This window comes from Perca fluviatilis, chromosome 5 (genome assembly GCF_010015445.1).
Source record: "Perca fluviatilis chromosome 5, GENO_Pfluv_1.0, whole genome shotgun sequence".
Lineage (NCBI taxonomy): Eukaryota > Metazoa > Chordata > Actinopteri > Perciformes > Percidae > Perca > Perca fluviatilis.
In genome coordinates, this window is record NC_053116.1 from 11,073,918 (window position 1) to 11,092,132 (window position 18,215).

Consider the following 18,215-nt stretch of genomic DNA (forward strand, 5'->3'; position numbering starts at 1 on the left):
TCCAATCCCATTAATACTGTAGCCATCCTTGCTGGCCGGCTGTGCTATTAAGAGGGAGTCTAGGCTGACAGCTCTGTTTCATGACAGCACGAGGCCAAGACCTGACACGCAGCTGTCAAGAGAATGAGATGCCCCGTGTGTGTGTGTGTATGTGCGTATTAAAGGCGCAGAAGCGAAGTGCAGGTAAAGGCTGAGTGAGCCGAGATTACCAGTGGCTTGAAATATTATCACATGCTATTAGCACTGTATCACTGTTCATTAGGCTGATGGCTAGCCGGAGTTACTTGACAGCCCTGCGGTAAGAGTGCGAGAGATGGAGACAGTGAGAAAGACATAAGTAGATAAAAGTGTTGCACCGAAGAAATGTAGAAGGGAAACTGGAGCAAGAGGAAAATCTGGGGGGGGAAATGATGAAGGCCTGCTTGCCTCGTGCTTCACCGTCAGAGATTCAACATCCAGGGTTTCAGAGGTAAACAAGAGGATCTCTAGTATCAGGACAGATGTGGTATTTAATGCCCCACCGCGAAACGGAACACGGCCTATTACTACAATTCCTAATTCTAATTGCCGTAACATCCATAATACACGATGAACCAGATGACTGCATGGTGTCAAAAAGCATATATCAAAGAAATGATTTGTGTAGAGCCCGTAAAAGCTTCCTGTAAACACTGTATGATCACAGAAATGCATTAAACAACGCTGTCACCCAGACAAGCTTAACTCTAAGGGCCCTGATAACTGCTGCTGTCTCGTATGAAGTAGGAGACAGAGGAGCAGTAAAGCTGTCTCACTATCAGACAGAAACATTAGTCGCTGTCACACTCAGTTTGCCTTCGCACAGACAACAGTTTAGTATATCATCAAAGCCAAAACAATTCTTACTTCTTTTTTTTTTTTTCGGAGATCTATGGCGCTGTTCAACTTGAAAAGACACTTGAAATGGAAACACACATTTGCAAAGTAGATGAGAGGAATGCTGTTTTGGTTGCTTGAGTAATCTAGAATCATTATGCACGCTATCAAGCACCATAAACAATGCTTGCTTTTTCGGTTTTTTTCCTTTTTCGTAACTGCCTCTAATGAGGATGATCGCTACGCTGCATGTAAAGCAGGGACAATTCAGCACAAACTTCAAAAAGATTCCCCTCCGATTCCCTCTGTTGTGAGCCGCCGTTCAAGTTTCCGTGCGAGTTTACAAAGTAATAGTTTGCTCTCGCTCCCCTTCTGTCCTTCCTATTTCCCTTTTATCTAATTTTGGACCACTCTTAGAGCCAGCAGTAATGAATTGGCTAATCACAGTTATCTGGTCTATTCAAGTGCTTTGTAAAGCAAATCAATAAAGCTTGGAACTGAGCCAGCCATCCACTTTGACAGACGTTGCTCGCTAATCTATTTCTGTTGTCTTTTTTTCTGTGCTAGAGATGTTTACTCTGTCTCTGTCTGTCCCTTTTCTCTCTCTGTGTACTTTAGCAAGGTCAGCGGGGAAATTGAAGAAGAAAAAAAAACAAATATTCCATGCCAGCTGGCAACTCAGAGGACAAAAGTCAAGCACTGAGTACTTAAAGTTCATTTGACAGAGAGACACATTTTCTCTTTGATTGCTAGAACCGTTGGAAGTCATTGGAGCTCTGAGACTTATACCTCGGGCAAGAAAAAAAATAACAAGGCCTACACTCGCACGATTCGGTTTCCACAGTAACAGATCAATAACAGCGACGCAACAACTGATAAGAATTTCTATGAATTTCAAATGTTCTCCCTGTGGTGCCTACATTGGCTGCAGACTAAAACAGGAATATTGATAGGCTTCGAGGCCCTGCCTCCCAACACCGATCCCTTGCATAATGTCTTGGACATATCTACTGCACATCAAATATTTGATTGCCAGGATGTGTGGGCTAGAAATATCATATTCATAAGAATACGAATAAGGAACATTTAGGAATAGTCAGCCTTATTTGCCCTTGTTTAATCTTTCTGCCCAACCAGGAAGACATGGATCTGGGTGAGTCGGTGGCGTTTGATGTGGCTTCCCCAATCCCAATGACGCTACTGCTCCCGACATTGGTAAAAACCACACAACCCACAGCCATAGTATGACTCCCAGGCTCTGTATGCGAGCAACAGTGGAGAAGCAGAGCTGAGATCTACATACTTCTTTCCCCTTCAAGGCCCCAAGTACTTCCAAACATGAGAAAATGTTCACAGGCAAGGTAAATAATGCTGCCATTAACCTAATTTGTAGCCCAATCAACAAGAGAATATGTTGAAAAAAACTGGATTACAACAATGTTCTTTCTACAAACAGTCTCTGGTGGAAAGTGGCGCCAACAACAATGGGTTAATTAATCTCATGTCATGAAGTCCAATTATGGGAATCACTCCACAGGGTAATTTGTTTCCTTAAAAAAAAAAAAAATTTAAATAAATGAGAAGCTAATGCCAATAACTAATCTAATAAATAAGCTAAGAACAAAAACTGTGATCGTGGCGATACATTAATAAATAACTAGTGCACAACATATTTATGCACATATGGGATTTTGCGGTCTTTGCGTCTTTTGGGATTTGGCTACGCTGGCATGGATGCATACCGCTGCATATCGGCTGAATTTAAGTGGCTAAATGAAGCCTACATGCATAAAAATCCATCTGGAGTCAAAACGTATGCACTGTATGAGTATTTGTCGGTTGTTGTCGTCGAGACAATGAAAACACCTTGGGCAGAGAAAAGAGCAAACAATTAGAGGAAGAGAATGGAGAGGCGGACAGATTAATGAGATCACTGCAGGTTAGGTTGTGTCATCGGAACAGTCTGAGCAGGGGAAGAGAAGGAGAAAAAGACTGGGAGGAAGAGTGAGGGACTGAGACAGAGAAAGGGAGAGGAAGAAAGAGAGGAATGCGAAGGGCATAAGAAAAGAAAGAAAACGAGAGGGGGCAGCCGGTTGTCCGGCCAAGCAACGTTTAACTCGCTGCTATGGAAAGAAAGAGAATGAGAGATACAGACAGAGAGAGAGAGAGAGAGAGAGAGAGAGAGAGAGAAAAAAAAAAAAAAAAAAAAAAAAAAAAAAAAAAAAAAAAAAAAAACAGAGGAGAAGAAGGAAAAGCAGATATAAGGCTTGGATGAATGGAACGGCAGGGGCTCTCAGCTTTCCCTTTAGCCTTTTAACAGTGAAGTGTTTAGAGAAGCCTGGACCAGGTCTGGCAGAGAGAAAGGCTTGTACTCTAAAGACAGCCATGAAAGACACAGCCTGCTGCTGCAGCTTGGGACTGCCGCCGGCCGTCTCTTTCTCTGGCACCGGGTTCAGAACTGAGCAGGAGGGAGTCAAGTGGAGGCCAGGTTCCCAAAAGGTCACACAGACATCCTACCAACTCAACCAACAAGCTAGTCATTAGCAAGACTATAGACGGTTATGGTAATTAAACACATACAGCAACCACCTCCACACACAAGCCCACACCCATACATACATTTATACCAGGGCTGCACAATAATAAAAAAAAAAATATATATATATTTTTAAATCATCATCGCGATATCAAAACACATCGCGAAAGGCTGCGACATATCGCGAAAGACGCTCCGAGATTTTTAGTTAGTTAGTTGAAAGAGAGTAGCAGTAGAAAACTGCACTTTAACATGTAACTATCATTCTTCATTTTTAAAAGGTGAATACTGAAAGCAGCCGATCTGAGTACACTTCAATATCCGATTATTAATCACAAGGACTATCGTTATTGGGGTATTCAACAACGTTATCGCATCTTTTCCTCACATCACGCAGCCCTAATTTATACACATTGAAATAAACTCAAAGCCCCAAACAGTCATTCTGCCAGACTAAGGAGGCCACAGTAATGTGCATTGCCTCAATGAATCATAATAATATTTACTATGAAATTTTGTTTTTCACAGATAAGATGGAGGATTGAAAGCCTCATGCTCTACTGAAGTTCCTCACTGATGTTCAGTAGAGTTCAGACCGCCAGCTGACTATGCAGCACTATGGTCATCCTGTCTTTCTGTAGAGGTTACGGTTAACAGTCTCTCTGCGAGCCGGCACCCAAAAGAGGCCCTGAGGTAATACCAAGTGTATCTCTATTTAGCATTTCTCCAAATAATGCTGATTTTACTGTAGGACATTTGATTCAGCCATTATGACAAAGTGCTCCAAGTTGTGTTGGAAGAGAAAATGTTGTTTAAGTAGCAAAAGTGCTTTCTGCAGGCTATGCTTGGCTGCTGCCGGTGGGCAAATGGAGTTTGTATTGTTCAGTTCAACATGGTTAAAAAGGTTGCAGGCAATCTAGCAGGGAGAGTCCTGAGCATGGCTGTAATAGATACATACTGGCAGCTCTCATTCCAGCTAAAATGCTCCTAGTGTCTCTGTGCCACTTGTCAATTTGTCATTTTGCTAAGTTCGAAATGTTGGTCGCCTGCTTCGTAAACAGGCGTATTGAGTAAGATGATTTTCATTGAATTTTAAAAATCAAAACAAAGTTTTAACAAAGGGATGCAATGATTCGTTCTGTGTGGGGTTAATTGGACCTCACCATTCAATCTGAAACAAAGTGATGCTACGGCTATTATACTAGGCATTCAGTGAGAAATAACTATTTATGAGTACGATGATTGGAAACTAATTCTACCTGGTGGCAATTGTGACAACGCTTTTTACTTGTAATTGTATTTCTTTTCATGTGGGCTCAAGGTTAATGCAAGTCACGCAGTGACAATGGAGATGTTTAATAAAGCTATTAAAATGCTTAATTATTTGTGCTTTGTGTTTATTTGCAATCCGACGTGTAAGCACCAATGAGCAACTGGAAACAAAAACTGAAAGCTGTTAATAAAGTGAAATAAACGGGATTCATGTTCATATCATACTTCATTTTATCATAGGAGTGAATATGTGTGCGTGTCTGTGCGTATGGTTTTGAGGATGCAGATGACAGGACGGGCTTCTGTTCAGTTGTTGCTATAGAGACATCTTCAATGCTAGTTAGAGTCTCTCTCTCTCTCTCCCCCTCTCCCTCTCTCTCTCCCTCTCCCTCTCCCTCTCTCTATTACCAGGTTGATAGTCTTGATCAACATAAATACATTTCCATGATAATTGCCTGACAGCACTTTTCTCTCTCTGTGTGTTGCCGTTCTCAAACTCTGTTCGCTTAGGGAAACCACAACAAACTTCGAGCTAGCAAGCTACACGCTGAAAAGGGCAAGTTTAGAAGAACACTTGGATCGTGCAACAAGGCAGGCCTGCTTGGTTCTTTCGTGGGAATGATTGTAAAGATTTACAAAGAATACGTTTACGGCATTTACTCTCTAACTGGGACGATACACTGGAAAGAGCAAATTATGGTACTTCTTTTAATATTGTATGTAACGTTCCACCAAAACAAGTTCTTTTGCAGAGCCACCGTCGCTGCGTCCGGGGCTTAGAGTCACCCAAAACGATTGCGATTGGTTTAAAGAAATGCAAACAACCCAGAGCGGTTTTTTTTTTTTATGTATGAATGTATGTTTGGTGTAGCCAGTCCTTACTCTGCAGTGCTGTGGATATAGGTCTGACAATGTGAGACTACCAGGTTGGCAATCCAGGTGGGCTCCAGCAAATACGGAGCCCAAGGGTTGGAGAACAGAGTGACAACAACTCCACTTAGATCCCTCGCTTCCACATCAAAATCTAGACCAGGCTAAGCCAGGCTACGCCAAAGCAGGACCTGGACAAGGGTAGCAGGTGAGCAGCCTCCAGGTTGACAAGCAACAGGTTCCCAGATCAAATTCCCTGTGAAGGCAACAGATCCACGTACTAACTCTCTGAGGCTCATTGGGGGTGAACACAGCATTGAGGGGTGAGGGATGGAGGGGGTTACCACTTGTCCACCAGTGCCCTGCAGGAGCAGCTGCCTGCATTTACAAGCCTTTTTAAGTCCCTGACACTTTATGCCCTATGATCAGCTGCTACCCTCAGCAGCACACAATGTCTGCACATCACACACATCCTTGCTGCTATTCGCGCCAGTGCAGTCAGACATGCACCCTCTGCCACGTTAACCAGTTCAACAGGACTTCTCCAATTAAACACCTGAACCACCCTTTCAAGTTGTCCCCTTCAGTTGCCAGGGGCATCATCCAAACCAATTCCTGATTACTCATCAGGGCATGAGGAGAAGAATTAATTAGGCCAAAAGCGGCACATCATGGTTGAAGGCTTGAGGGATAAAGAGCCGGAAGACATTTTTTTTTTCTTCATCCATGGTTTACTGCTGACACAACCCAGCACTAATCAACCGCTGACTTACATTCAATGCACACATCCACCACCGTGATTTAGGGTTGAATAAAGAAAACTAAGCATGCAGCGCAGGTCAAAATACTGAGGAAAAACTAGCCTAAAACTGCTGAAAGAATGTCTATTTTTTTAAATAGATATATTTAAAAATATATATCAAGGCTTCATGGCTCAAATAAATATATAATTTAATAAATAAGCCTATATCGACCTGAGTAACTGTGCTGCATGTAGAACACAGGAGAGGATGCCTTCTGGGAACGTATCCCTGTGGTCTCAGGCTGAGCAGCACTTAACCCCTGCTGCTCTGTATGAGAGAACTGGGATGGAGGATGTTTATTCTCACTGTCTGCGAATTGCGTCTGATTAACAGGGGAATCCTGAATGTGCCTCTACTGAGCTTGCTTTAACCTCCCCGTTCATCTATCGCTGGGATATCCTTTAACATCCAATTTAACATTTGCAGCCGTGCCCTCCATCTCCATCTATATCAAAGGCTGTGCTCCCCGCAGCTCCTCTCCGCCTTAATTCCGTTGTTGCTTCCCACCAATCCCAGTCCTCATGTGGGATATAGGTCTGCTTAAACACAAAAAAATGAACCACACACAGCCAATTCCAATTTAGATGATGCAATTCTTGGGTAATGTGTATCCAGAAGAAACTGCATAGCAGATCGCCTATCTCTACAGTCTGACTTGCCGAGCCCCGTAGCAGTCTTTTGGTCTCCGGGTAGATAAGAGCGATAATGTAGATGACGGAGCCTGTTGAGCGTCAATGTAAATCCAGATCTAGAATTTAAATAGGAAATTAACTCATGGGCAGGACCACGAGCTCAATGGACCATCTTCTGGTGTTAGCTTCGGGACTGATTGGAACTGGTTTCGCTGTTGCTAGAAAAAAAGCGCACAAAGCAATATTGATTGCCCCCCCTAGCAGCTTTTCTGCTGAGGTGAACATCTACTGCCCTCCACAATCAATCATCGCCTCCAGGGGTGCCACCCAGAAGCCCACAACCAGTTTCTGAAGGCCTCATGACACTCAGACTACACATTTAACACACTGCTATCGTATGATAGTACTAGGGTCCACTGTTGGTTGGGAATGAGAAACCTCCACTTTCAGGAAATATAGATTTGTTTTTTTTTGTTCTTTTGGGTCTTTTCCCTTTTTATTTTAAAGTGGAGAGATATGAAAGGGGGACACACAGCAAAGGGCAGCAGGTCGGATTCAAACTCTGCGCCGCTGTAGGACTCCGCCAACATGGGGCGAACGCTCTTACTGGGTGAGCTAGAGGCCGCCCCGAAATATAGATATTTCAGTTTGATCCTATATGACACAGTAAAATGTAAGCGCTTCACACGGTGAGTGCTAATATACCCTACGAGGCTCACATCTGTAGCGTTATTGTTTTCTACGATATACGCATTCTCCTCATCTTCGTGTTTGCTCACTCCCCCACCCTCTTAACCCCTCTTCCTCAATCAATCCCCCTCGCAAAAGCCAGCCAGAGGCAGCGGCATCCGCCAACACTATGCCTCCTGCTTCGCCATGCTCCAGCAAAGCCCAGGAAACAGCAGCACATACAGACGCCGGTCTGCAGGGGAGAACGAGAGGCTGGTGGTGTTGGGGGGGGGGGGAATTAGGAGCGGCATTGAATGGGGAAGCGGGAGATGGAGGGCAGGGGAGTGGAGGGGAGTGGGGATTCTTTGGGAAGGGAGCCAATCCAATTACAGGCAGCGGTGCAGCCCTGGTTTCTTTGCCGGCACTAAATTCACATTTCAACGGTCTCTTCTTCCGTCCCCCAGTACCTTCTCCTTCCATCTTGGCTTCTTCCTGCTACTCTTTTTCTTATTTTTTTCTCATCATGGCTCACACTCACACCCTCTAACCGTGCATCGCCACACACTCTCCCTCCCCCCTCAACCCCATTTGTCTGTCCTTCCTGGTTGCAGGAAAGACGTAAAAAAATAAATAAAAGAAAGGTATAGCCTAGAACTGTATCGCCAGCAAAACGTCAAATCTTGTCACCCTATAGCTGTGTCATGCTCAGATCTGAAGGAAGCCTGCAGCATCCTAACCCAGTCTACACGTAACTCTTATCAGACTCGTGCAGAGCAGCTGCAGCCGGGGCTCATCGGGTCACCCTGTCCCTCTGCCCTCCCTCTGCAACACCTGGGGGAGTGAATGGATAACACTCTTGATGTAAACACATGCATATTTCAGGGAGACCAAAACAAACGCACACACCTTAACAATTGGCGGTGGGCGAAGCAGTCCTCTTCCTACCACCACTGCCATGCAGCGTTATTGATTATTCATTCTCTTTCGCCACGCTGCTGAACACTGCTACGGTGGGTAGGCTAATTGTGGCCCTTGTCTCTTTCATGCCCATTAGGTGGACATTCAGTGCTCGTTGAAACATGTGCTTGGTAATCAAGACCGGTTCGTGTCCAATAACGTACCTGCAAGCAAATCTTTGCTCATCTAATCGCGTGATTTCAAACAAATTGGGTTCAAATGAAGTCCAGCAAACTCCACAGCACTGTTCCACTAGAATACACGCTTACCAAAAACAGAGAGATCCAAATGGTCTCGCTGAGAGATAATAATCAATGTTTCGTTACTCTTAACATTAATGACTGCTTTCTCTCATACCTTTCAATATACATGTTGAGAGATGATGTCCATTTCCTTACCTTTCGCTGGGTATAATCAAGGTATTCAGAATACTTCTATTTGAAGTAAAAGTCCTGTATTTTCATATCCAAGCTACCCCATAGTGAGATTGAAAAACAGATCCAATCCTCTTTTGTGGTCTTTTTCGGTCACAAGGTTTTTCCTGCCGGTGTATAAGTGCCTTGGTACATGTTATGTGTAGTGATGTCTGTGTATATATGTCTGAAATTGTGTTCATTGCTGTTCTGGTTTCTTGTTTTACGTTGCCAAAGTGATTTCTGCCGCAACCTAATTTCCCAATAGACAATAAATCCGATGATACTCATTACTGGGAAGTTACTGCTAATGTGTTTTGCTAGTACAAGTTGTATTACAACCTTACTTTGTTTTTAATGTGGCTTAGACTCTGTGGTTGAGTTCTCCACAAGGTTTTTCTGCTCTGTCCACAGACCCTGGTACCCATTCGCTAGGTGCCCTTCTCATACCCTGGTTAATTCCTCTCCCGTGTTAGCGTTACTGTGGTTACAGTCATGCCCCTCTGAGGAGTACACAGCAGCACGCAAGGCTACTTTGCATGGATTTTCATACAGGGAGCAGAAGATGGGAGATAGAGACAGAGGACTGGGGGAAGGCAAGCGGCAGTGTGGCAGGAAGCGAGGAGATAAAAACAATATGCAAGCAACTGCAACACAGCGGGGAAAACACTCTTTTCTGTCTCATCTAATTTAACCAGGAAGAAAAATTTGCTAAATTATTTAACAGCTCAAACAGGGGATTACACCCAATGAATATTCTCTCCACCACAGCCTGATTGGTGTATTGATTTAATTATGAATAGATGGAGACCAAAATAACTCAAACCAGTCCAGTTTGTTTTGCGTTGCCATGCTTGAAACAAGAAAGAACTTGCCAAAAAAAATGAATGGTTCTGAATGGTTTTAAAAAACTTTCTTCCTTTTTCAATTTTTTTTTTTTCCTTTTTCAATTTCTTCCTCTGAGCTGCACGCAGCTGTTGTGAGTAGGGGGGAGGGACGGCTTTATGAGCCAGTTATGGCCATGTGGCACACTCCCGCTGTCATTCAAACAGGCAGCCCCATGGACGGAGGAGCCAAGGGGAACACTGACAAGTCCTTCAAAACCTGTCATCTAGAAAGCACCATCAGTATGGACGACTATGGTGACACAATGCGGCTGCACAAAAACACATTATGTACATTAAAACGGGGCATTAACATTTTAACATTCGACAAATGGCCTCAGCATCGGTGCCAAAACAGTGCAACAGCTGTGCTAAATTAAATCAGCAAAGCGTAGACATTTCTGACTGACAATCTCACTCCTCATATTAACCTGAATCCAGAGCATAGCGCTCACTTTCCTCACCATTCAATCCTGTCAGTGAGCAACCTCATCTAATACCCTTTTTGCTGTGTCTGGGGTGCAAAATCTATCATTACTAACTGGCCAGCAGCCCTTAACCCTCTGTGGTGTCTGTATTCTCTAACCAAGACTAGGAGGTTTAGTGTATGGGCCTGCTCTCTCTTTTGCCTCTCAGTGAGCCACAGGCAGAAAGGTGCCTATTAAAATTAATGGGCCAGTGCAGGTTATTCAACACTGCGACACTGGAGCTCACTTAACAAGGAACTGGTAATGACCACTAGAGTGAGCTAGCCATCGCCATTATGCCTCTCCGACGCTTTGACAGCAGGCATTAAATATTAAGGAGATACGTTTCCCTGTGACTATGATCCATCTGTACGGAAATAGGACCACTTCACAGTGTCTGTACCCCATGGACCACCGGACAGTGTCTTTATGTATCACAGTGAGGAGCAGGGAGCAGAAGTCCCCTACAGCAGGCCTTTAACTGGGGTGAGGGGGTGAGAAGAGGGAAAAGAAGCTGGTACTCACCTTCTTTAGGCGTCCACTCTTGGTGCCCACAAAGGCTACACAGTAGCCATTGTAGACATAGGAGGTGACCGAAGTCATGCGGTCGCGTGTCTCGGTGTAGAGAGTGTGACCGGTCACCAGCTGAGAACCACCAAGCGGCTGGTTGATGTCCAGACCACAAAAAGAGTCGTCAATGGGCACCGGCTGCAGACAGAGAGGAGAACAGGGGTCAGCAACCTTTACTATCAAAAGAGCCATTTTTGGTAAAAACATCAAATCTGTCTGGAGCCGCAAAAAAAAATTTGAGCCTTAGAGTGAAGAAAACACAGTGTGTTAAGTCTAAATTAGCCCATCAACATTACTCATATTTCTTAATGAGCATTCATTAATATAGTGAGGTTTGTTGCCATTTTTTATGGCACTGTCTTTGACGGTCTTTGCAGAGGATAGACGCTGGGCCGTAGTGGTATGCACGATTTAGTAGAATGAAAGGTTATGAAAATTGATTATGTAAGAATCACTTTAGGCCTTCAACAATGTTAAATGAAAATGTAAAAAAATAACCGTTTCCATATAAAACATTTTTGTTGAAGCTATAGGGAGCCACTGGAGAGGGGCTAAGGAGCCGCAGGATGCAGCCCCCTGTTATAGAAGTATGAATGAAGGACAAGAGATAAACTGGAATGCAGAAAAGCATCGTAAGAAAAAATGACTGTGAGACAAATGTGTCACATTAAACATGGAAACCCTCCACATGAAATGAACTGTACGAGCGACAAAAATACCTCAGCGGAGACAGAGAATAAGAGAATAAGACATTAGGAGAGTGGCGAGGCTGAGGCGCAGAACATTATAAAAGAAGACAGCTCGGTAAGGAGGGAATATGAAGGTGACCGAGTGGGCCAGAAGGAGAGAGCGATGGTCAAAGTTGTGGAAACCGTGGCAGTGGCAGAGAGTGTCTGAGACGGACGAGAGGTTGAGAGAGGTGAGCCTGAGAGAGAGAGCGACAGAGCGAGAGAGAGAGAGGGAGGGAGGGAGGGAGGGAGATCAGAGCAAGGTGGAGGTGTGCAAGGAAGTCTCCCAGCCAGACAAACGCTTGCCTTTCTGTTTCCACTTGGCAGACATGTCTCAGCTCCGCCTGACTGAGCTCCACCTTGCTCTCACCGTGGCTCATTACCCTGGCCTATCATCACACCTCTGCAGGAAGACACATGCTGCATGATAACTATGTGCTCCGGCAAACACACTGCGTAATAACCGTGCAACCCCGAGATATGCATCTAAGCGAAGAGGCTGCAATGAGCTGTATTTACCCATTCATTAGAAAATAATCACTATCATAAAGTCTCATTAAGTTTGACTTCAGTTGGAAAATTTGGGTGTGATTATACTGTATAGTTTACAAGAGTTGCTCAGTGTGAAGACTTAACTCTGTCCTGTAGGCCAATGGTTCCCAACCTTTTTGGTCTGATGTACCCCCACAGCCCAGTCTGATGAACTCACGTACTGTACCCCTTTATCAATTCCCAAGGTGCTCCAAATGTACAACACCATTTATTATATAAAAGTGGATATTGTTTTGGATAGGGATATCATTTTTCATACTATTTTCATACAAAGGTCAATATTTAGATTGATTTAGTCAGCAACCATACTACTACCACTACTATATTATATTTCAACTATTAATCCATCTTTTACTCTTTTTAAAAACTTTTTTTTTTTAAAATCTTTTTGATATATTGTTATAATTTGGAGTGCTGTCAGTTAGTGAACTGGAAACAATCGGTGTTGCCTACACCGTGTTATCCTCCTGCTAGTGTTAGCACCCAGGAGGCTGAAACAGGGCAAGTTTTAAACGTGCTTTAAGCCTCTTAGCATGTTCAAAATGTCATTCCAAGTGCCTACCCATGTGAAGTGATTCCTTCCCAGTGAACACAGTGAATCTGACTGCAGTAGATGTGGAAAAAATGCATAAAGTTTTGCTAATTCAGCTCCGTTAAGTTCTGGTGTTGAGACCATAGACAGTATATAAACTGGACCAACAGAGCCCGTTGCTCCGAACGGAGACCAGTGAAGGATATTAGAAGCACTTTTCCGGTGAGCGCTGAGCGTTACTGCGCAGTCTCCAACTGAGAGAGACGACGTAACTGTGACGTGAGCAACCTGTCTGAAAGTTGGAAGTCTTCTGGTAGCTGTGCCGAGAGAAATCTCAATCATTCCCAATCTTGCAGAGACGGAGGGCATAGGTATATGTAAGGAGATAACATGGGCACTGGCTAATTATTGCTAACTAAAATGCTAGTTAACATTAGTAATTAAACTTAAAACAGCTAATGTAAGTCGAAACTGCCTGCAAGCTTCTCCTGTACTATACGGTAATTCCTCTACTATGCGACAGTAAGTCACTTGGTTATGACACAATCGTTAGCCTATTTTTACAAAAGCGTCTGCTACGGAGCCATAATGTGAGATACAAGGTAATGGAGCCTTTTATACATTGGCGTGTTTCTTTAGAAATAAACAATGGACAGATAGAGTCTTTAAACGCTTCAGATGTGAAGTTATTCACTGTCAAAGTGACGTCAAAATGAATGGCAGTCAATGGAATGCTAACGGGAGGTGATCGTTTTGTAGCATCAAAATGGCGCCATAAGAGGTTAGAGTTCTGAAGCCAAGCTTACCCCCTTGGTTGAGACGGCAAGACGAGTGCTCCGGGACCGTCTACAAAGTACAACACCGAAAAGAGATACAAAAATATTTTCAAAAATAGGCATATGCTTATTTTTTTTAAAGTAAGTGCTGTAGTGCAACTAGCAAGAGACAAGTTATAATTGAGGTAAGTTTGGAGACACTACCTTATTTAATCATTAAATTAATAAATATTTTTGTAACGCTTTTCGGTGTTGTAGTTTGTAGACGGTCGCGGAGCACTCGTCTTACTGCGTCTCAACAGCGGAACTAAACAGAGCTGAATTAGCACACATTTTATGCATTTCATCCACATCTACTGCAGTCAGATTCACTGTGTTCACTTGGAAGGAATCCCTTCACATGGGTAGGCACTTGGAATGACATTTTGAACATGCCAAGAGGCTAAAAGCACGTTTAAAACTTGCCCTGTTTCAGCCTCCTGGGTGCTAACACTAGCAGGAGGATAACATGGTGTAGGCAACACCGATTGTTTTCGTTTTTCTCGCTACTGACAGCACTCCAAATTTACAATGTCAGTGTTGAAATCGACCGTTTATCCATTACTATGGTAATTATTTCTACCATAAATTCATGACTTTTAGCTACCTGTTTTAAAGGGGTGATAGAATGATTATATAGGGTATTTCACACTGTTCCTTATGGTCTCCTAATGGGGTATGTAACATTAGTTGGGCTGAAAATGGCCTGGTTGATATTTTATTGGCCCTTATGCATCCCTGTGTTTTGGCCCTATTTGTAACAAGAGCTTTTCTTCCAAATATGGCATGGTCATGAATATTTAGATGAGCAGCGCGCTGCTTGGTTGAGCCTTAGCCCCGTACACACACATAGAGACGCGCGCTGATTGGTTGAGCGACTCGCCATACACACGCATTAGAGGTCGTGTGCTGATTGGTTGAGCGAATCTCCAATACACATACATTAGAAACGCGACAGAATCTCATATTCCAGACACTGCAATGTTTCCTTACCAAATTCACTTCTGAGACTTTTTTATGCGAGAAATCAACGATATAAAGCTCAAATATGGGCCGTTTTACGAAAATGGATGGCTAATTGCAAATTTGGTAAAACTGTGTGTCGGAGTTCAGCTGCCTGTGTTGCTGGCTCGCCGCCTGGCCTGCCTTCCTCCACAGACCCCGGCTTGCTGTGAGCTCGATTGAGCTCCGGAACGGCTGCTGCAGCCCACAGCACCTCATACCCGCGCAAAGTCACCGTTTGGGCTGGTGGACTACTACCAAACGCCGCTGCCCTGACAAAGCGCCAGGGCCTGCATCTCCTCTTTTCCTGCTAGCTAAATGGCCCGTGTGTGGACAGCGGTCAGCGAGCTTGTTACACCAGCAATCTCTTACCAAATGTTACACACATGTCACGCCACTTAGCTATACAACATATAACTATATGTTTTATAAAGCTAACAACGGTGTGCCCGATTTCAAGTTAATGAATATTTGTGAGGCTGTACGGGGTTTCGTTAGCTGCGACTGTCCCTGCAATCCTATGTGTACAGATTGCGGCTAGTTAGCTTCATTTTTGGTCGTAATTTGAGTATATTTACAGTTTGAATTTCGTCACGCCACTTATACAACATCTAACTATATGTTTTATAAAGCTAACAACTGTGTCCGATTTCAAGTTAATGAATATTTGTGAGCTGTAAGGGTTTCGTTAGCTGCGACTGTCCCTGCAATCCTATGTGTACAGATTGCGGCTAGTTAGCTTCATTTTTGGTCGTAATTCGAGTATATTTACAGTTTGAATTTCGATCACGCCACTTATACAACATCTAACTATATGTTTTATAAAGCTAACAACGGTGTCCGATTTCAAGTTAATGAATATTTGTGAGCTGTAAGGGTTTCGTTAGCTGCGACTGTCCCTTCAATCCTATGTGTACAGATTGCGGCTAGTTAGCTTCATTTTTGGTCGTAATTCAGTATATTTACAGTTTGAATTTCGCAGCCGCCACTAATACAACATATAACTATATGTTTTATAAAGCTAACTACGGTGTCCGATTTCAAGTTAATGAATATTTGTGAGCTGTAAGGGTTTCGTTAGCTGCGACTGTCCCTTCAATCCTATGTGTACAGATTGCGGCTAGTTAGCTTCATTTTGGTGCGTATTCGAGTATATTTACAGTTTGAATTTCGTCATGCCACTTATACAACATCCAACTATATGTTTTATAAAGCTAACAACGGTGTCCGATTTCAAGTTAATGAATATTTGTGTGCTGTATGGGTTTCGTTAGCTGCGACTGTCCCTGCAATCCTATGTGTACAGATTGCGGCTAGTAAGCTTCAATTTTCTGAGATCTGCGCGACCTAGATTCAGAAGACTAACTGATCTCAGGTCAGTTGTGTAGCCTATGTAAATGTTGGGGCGTGACCGTTCTCTTAATACACCCATGGGCTGACAAAGGTTCCGGTTTTTGGGAGGTTGACGTCAACTTCCAGCTTTGTTGGGATTCGCCCGTTTTCAGCGGCAGTTTCAAAATATGAAATTTTCATAGTAAAGGGGTGTCAATGGGATTTTGAGCTTCTATGTATGTCCTATTTACCCACCTAACTGTCGTTATTCAACTATGACAGGGTAAAATCGGTTTTGCATTCTATCACCCCTTTAAATGTTTATCCTTAACTTTTAGCGGTTTCAACCGTTTATTCATTACTTCTAGCAACTTCGACCGTTCATTCATTGCTTTTAGTTACCCGTTTAAACTTCTGTTGCTCGCTTTCTAACCAGTTTTCACGCACTCTTACATAACTGCAACATGTAGTGTTCAGGTGTTACAGCTGATGCGTTCCTTTAATCAAATCATAATTTCAAGTTTGTCTTCATAATCTTTCCACGTACCCCCTGGCAACAGCAGAAGTACCCCTGTTTGGGAATCTATCTCAGATAAGATAGGAGGAGGTGGTGAATGAGGAGCAGGACAGTGGTCTTTGTGGTGTTGAATCAGGTCAGCTGACACAGTCTGAGTGTCAGTGGCCTCAAAGTGCCATGTGGAGTAAAGTGAGATGTCCAGACAGGCTAAGGCCAAGCACTCCTCCAATGTATACATCCTATAGTCACTCGCTCACAAACTCTATCTTATTCTCCCTCTGAATTTATATCCCCCTCTTTCCAACCCCAACTCATTATTTCTCTATCTGCCACCTATATCTATGTCTCGTCTGTCTCCATCTTCGTCCCTGTCAGAGTGGTATAAGGCAGGCTACGTTGAGTGACATTTCCTACTCTGGTAGGCAGCTCTTAGCCTCTCAGTACACACACCATGGCTGTAAAACCTTTCAGTACTACACAGACTTTCATGAGCGGAGCAAAAGCAATAATGCTGACAAGGAACAATCGCCTCCGCTCTCATAGTCACGACCGCCACGTTATGGCATTTCCTTGTATTTCCTTTGCCCAAAATAGCACAGAGTGCTATGGGGTACTCCACTGCAGTGTTCAAATTGGGAAGAATCATGTAAGCTTACTTCATTCTCTTCTCTCATGGTTTTAAAATCAAATGTACTGCATGTAATTTAAACATATGCGGATTAGACATGGACACAAAGAATGAATCAGATGGGAAAGCTAGCAGATATGTTGAGAAACAGCCGTGAGTTCCAGACTTTGGCTTATCAATAGCTGCTGCCTCGAATGCATGCAGCTATTCCACATATGGTCTTTGGGGATCCAGACCATTTGGTTCTGATTATATCTAGATTGTTTAGATGATGTATGCTTAGCAGACTTGGCCGCCAAGCCCGTTACCTTTTTATTTTTAATACACCTTCTTGCAGATTTTATTTTTTCCTCCTGGCTTTCCTCTGCCTTATCACAAATCTCACCAGCAGTGAATAAATGTAAATTTGCCACGTCTCAAACTGTTTCATACAGATTATGTTGGTTATCTTTAGCAGAGCCGTGGGGAGACAAAAATAGACTGTAACCCTGTGTGATTAATACTTATCGAATAACTCGCAATACGGTAAAATACAATGCTGAGAAAACACTTTGGTCTGCTTCAACAGTTGACTACATAATCATGTGAAACTATGTCACAAAGTGGCGGAATTTGAATGGATGAATTACGTGTGACATGATATCAGAGTTTACCTCCCAAGGTATATCTGTGATATCAACACTAGCTCCCCTTTGCTCTCACGAGTGGCTAATTAGTTGGTGGAGCGTGAGCAAAAAGCAGGACAGGATGATAGTGTTAGTCAGAGAGCGACACACACACACACACACACACACACACACACACACACACACACAGATACAGAAATAATTCCATCATGGCTTCCCTTCCTTGGGAGTGACTACAAAGATGGTGTGAATCTCCAGATGGCAGAAGGCTGGACGGCTGTGTGATAAATCTTTGATTGGCTGCTGTGTCTGAATCCCCTGGCTCAGCCTCAGTTCCATTCCCAGCCTCGGCCTCGGCCTGCATGTAAGCGCACTGCACACACAGTGAAACGTCTGCAAGACGGCAATGGGAGCTGGGGGTGTAAGCTTTGAGCTGCTGTTAGCGATGGGCCAGAGGAAAGGCACCGGGACGGTACGTGTAATTTTCTCAGAAACCAAGCAAAGTATTGTTAACAACAAATACACTCTCTCGGGATGGTCTGACCTTGATTCACC

The 18,215-nt window shown here is 43.5% G+C and overlaps 1 protein-coding gene across 3 annotated transcripts in view; it reads right to left on the reverse strand.

The window, feature by feature from the left end:
- plxna2 (plexin A2) overlaps positions 1–18,215 on the reverse strand; it is a 219,493-nt gene that overhangs the window by 164,100 nt on the left and 37,178 nt on the right. For all 3 annotated transcript variants that reach the window (XM_039800088.1, XM_039800089.1, XM_039800090.1), the window contains exon 3: positions 10,884–11,066. In XM_039800088.1, the coding sequence (XP_039656022.1) occupies positions 10,884–11,066 (183 nt within the window). The remainder of the gene's footprint in view (positions 1–10,883; positions 11,067–18,215) is intronic.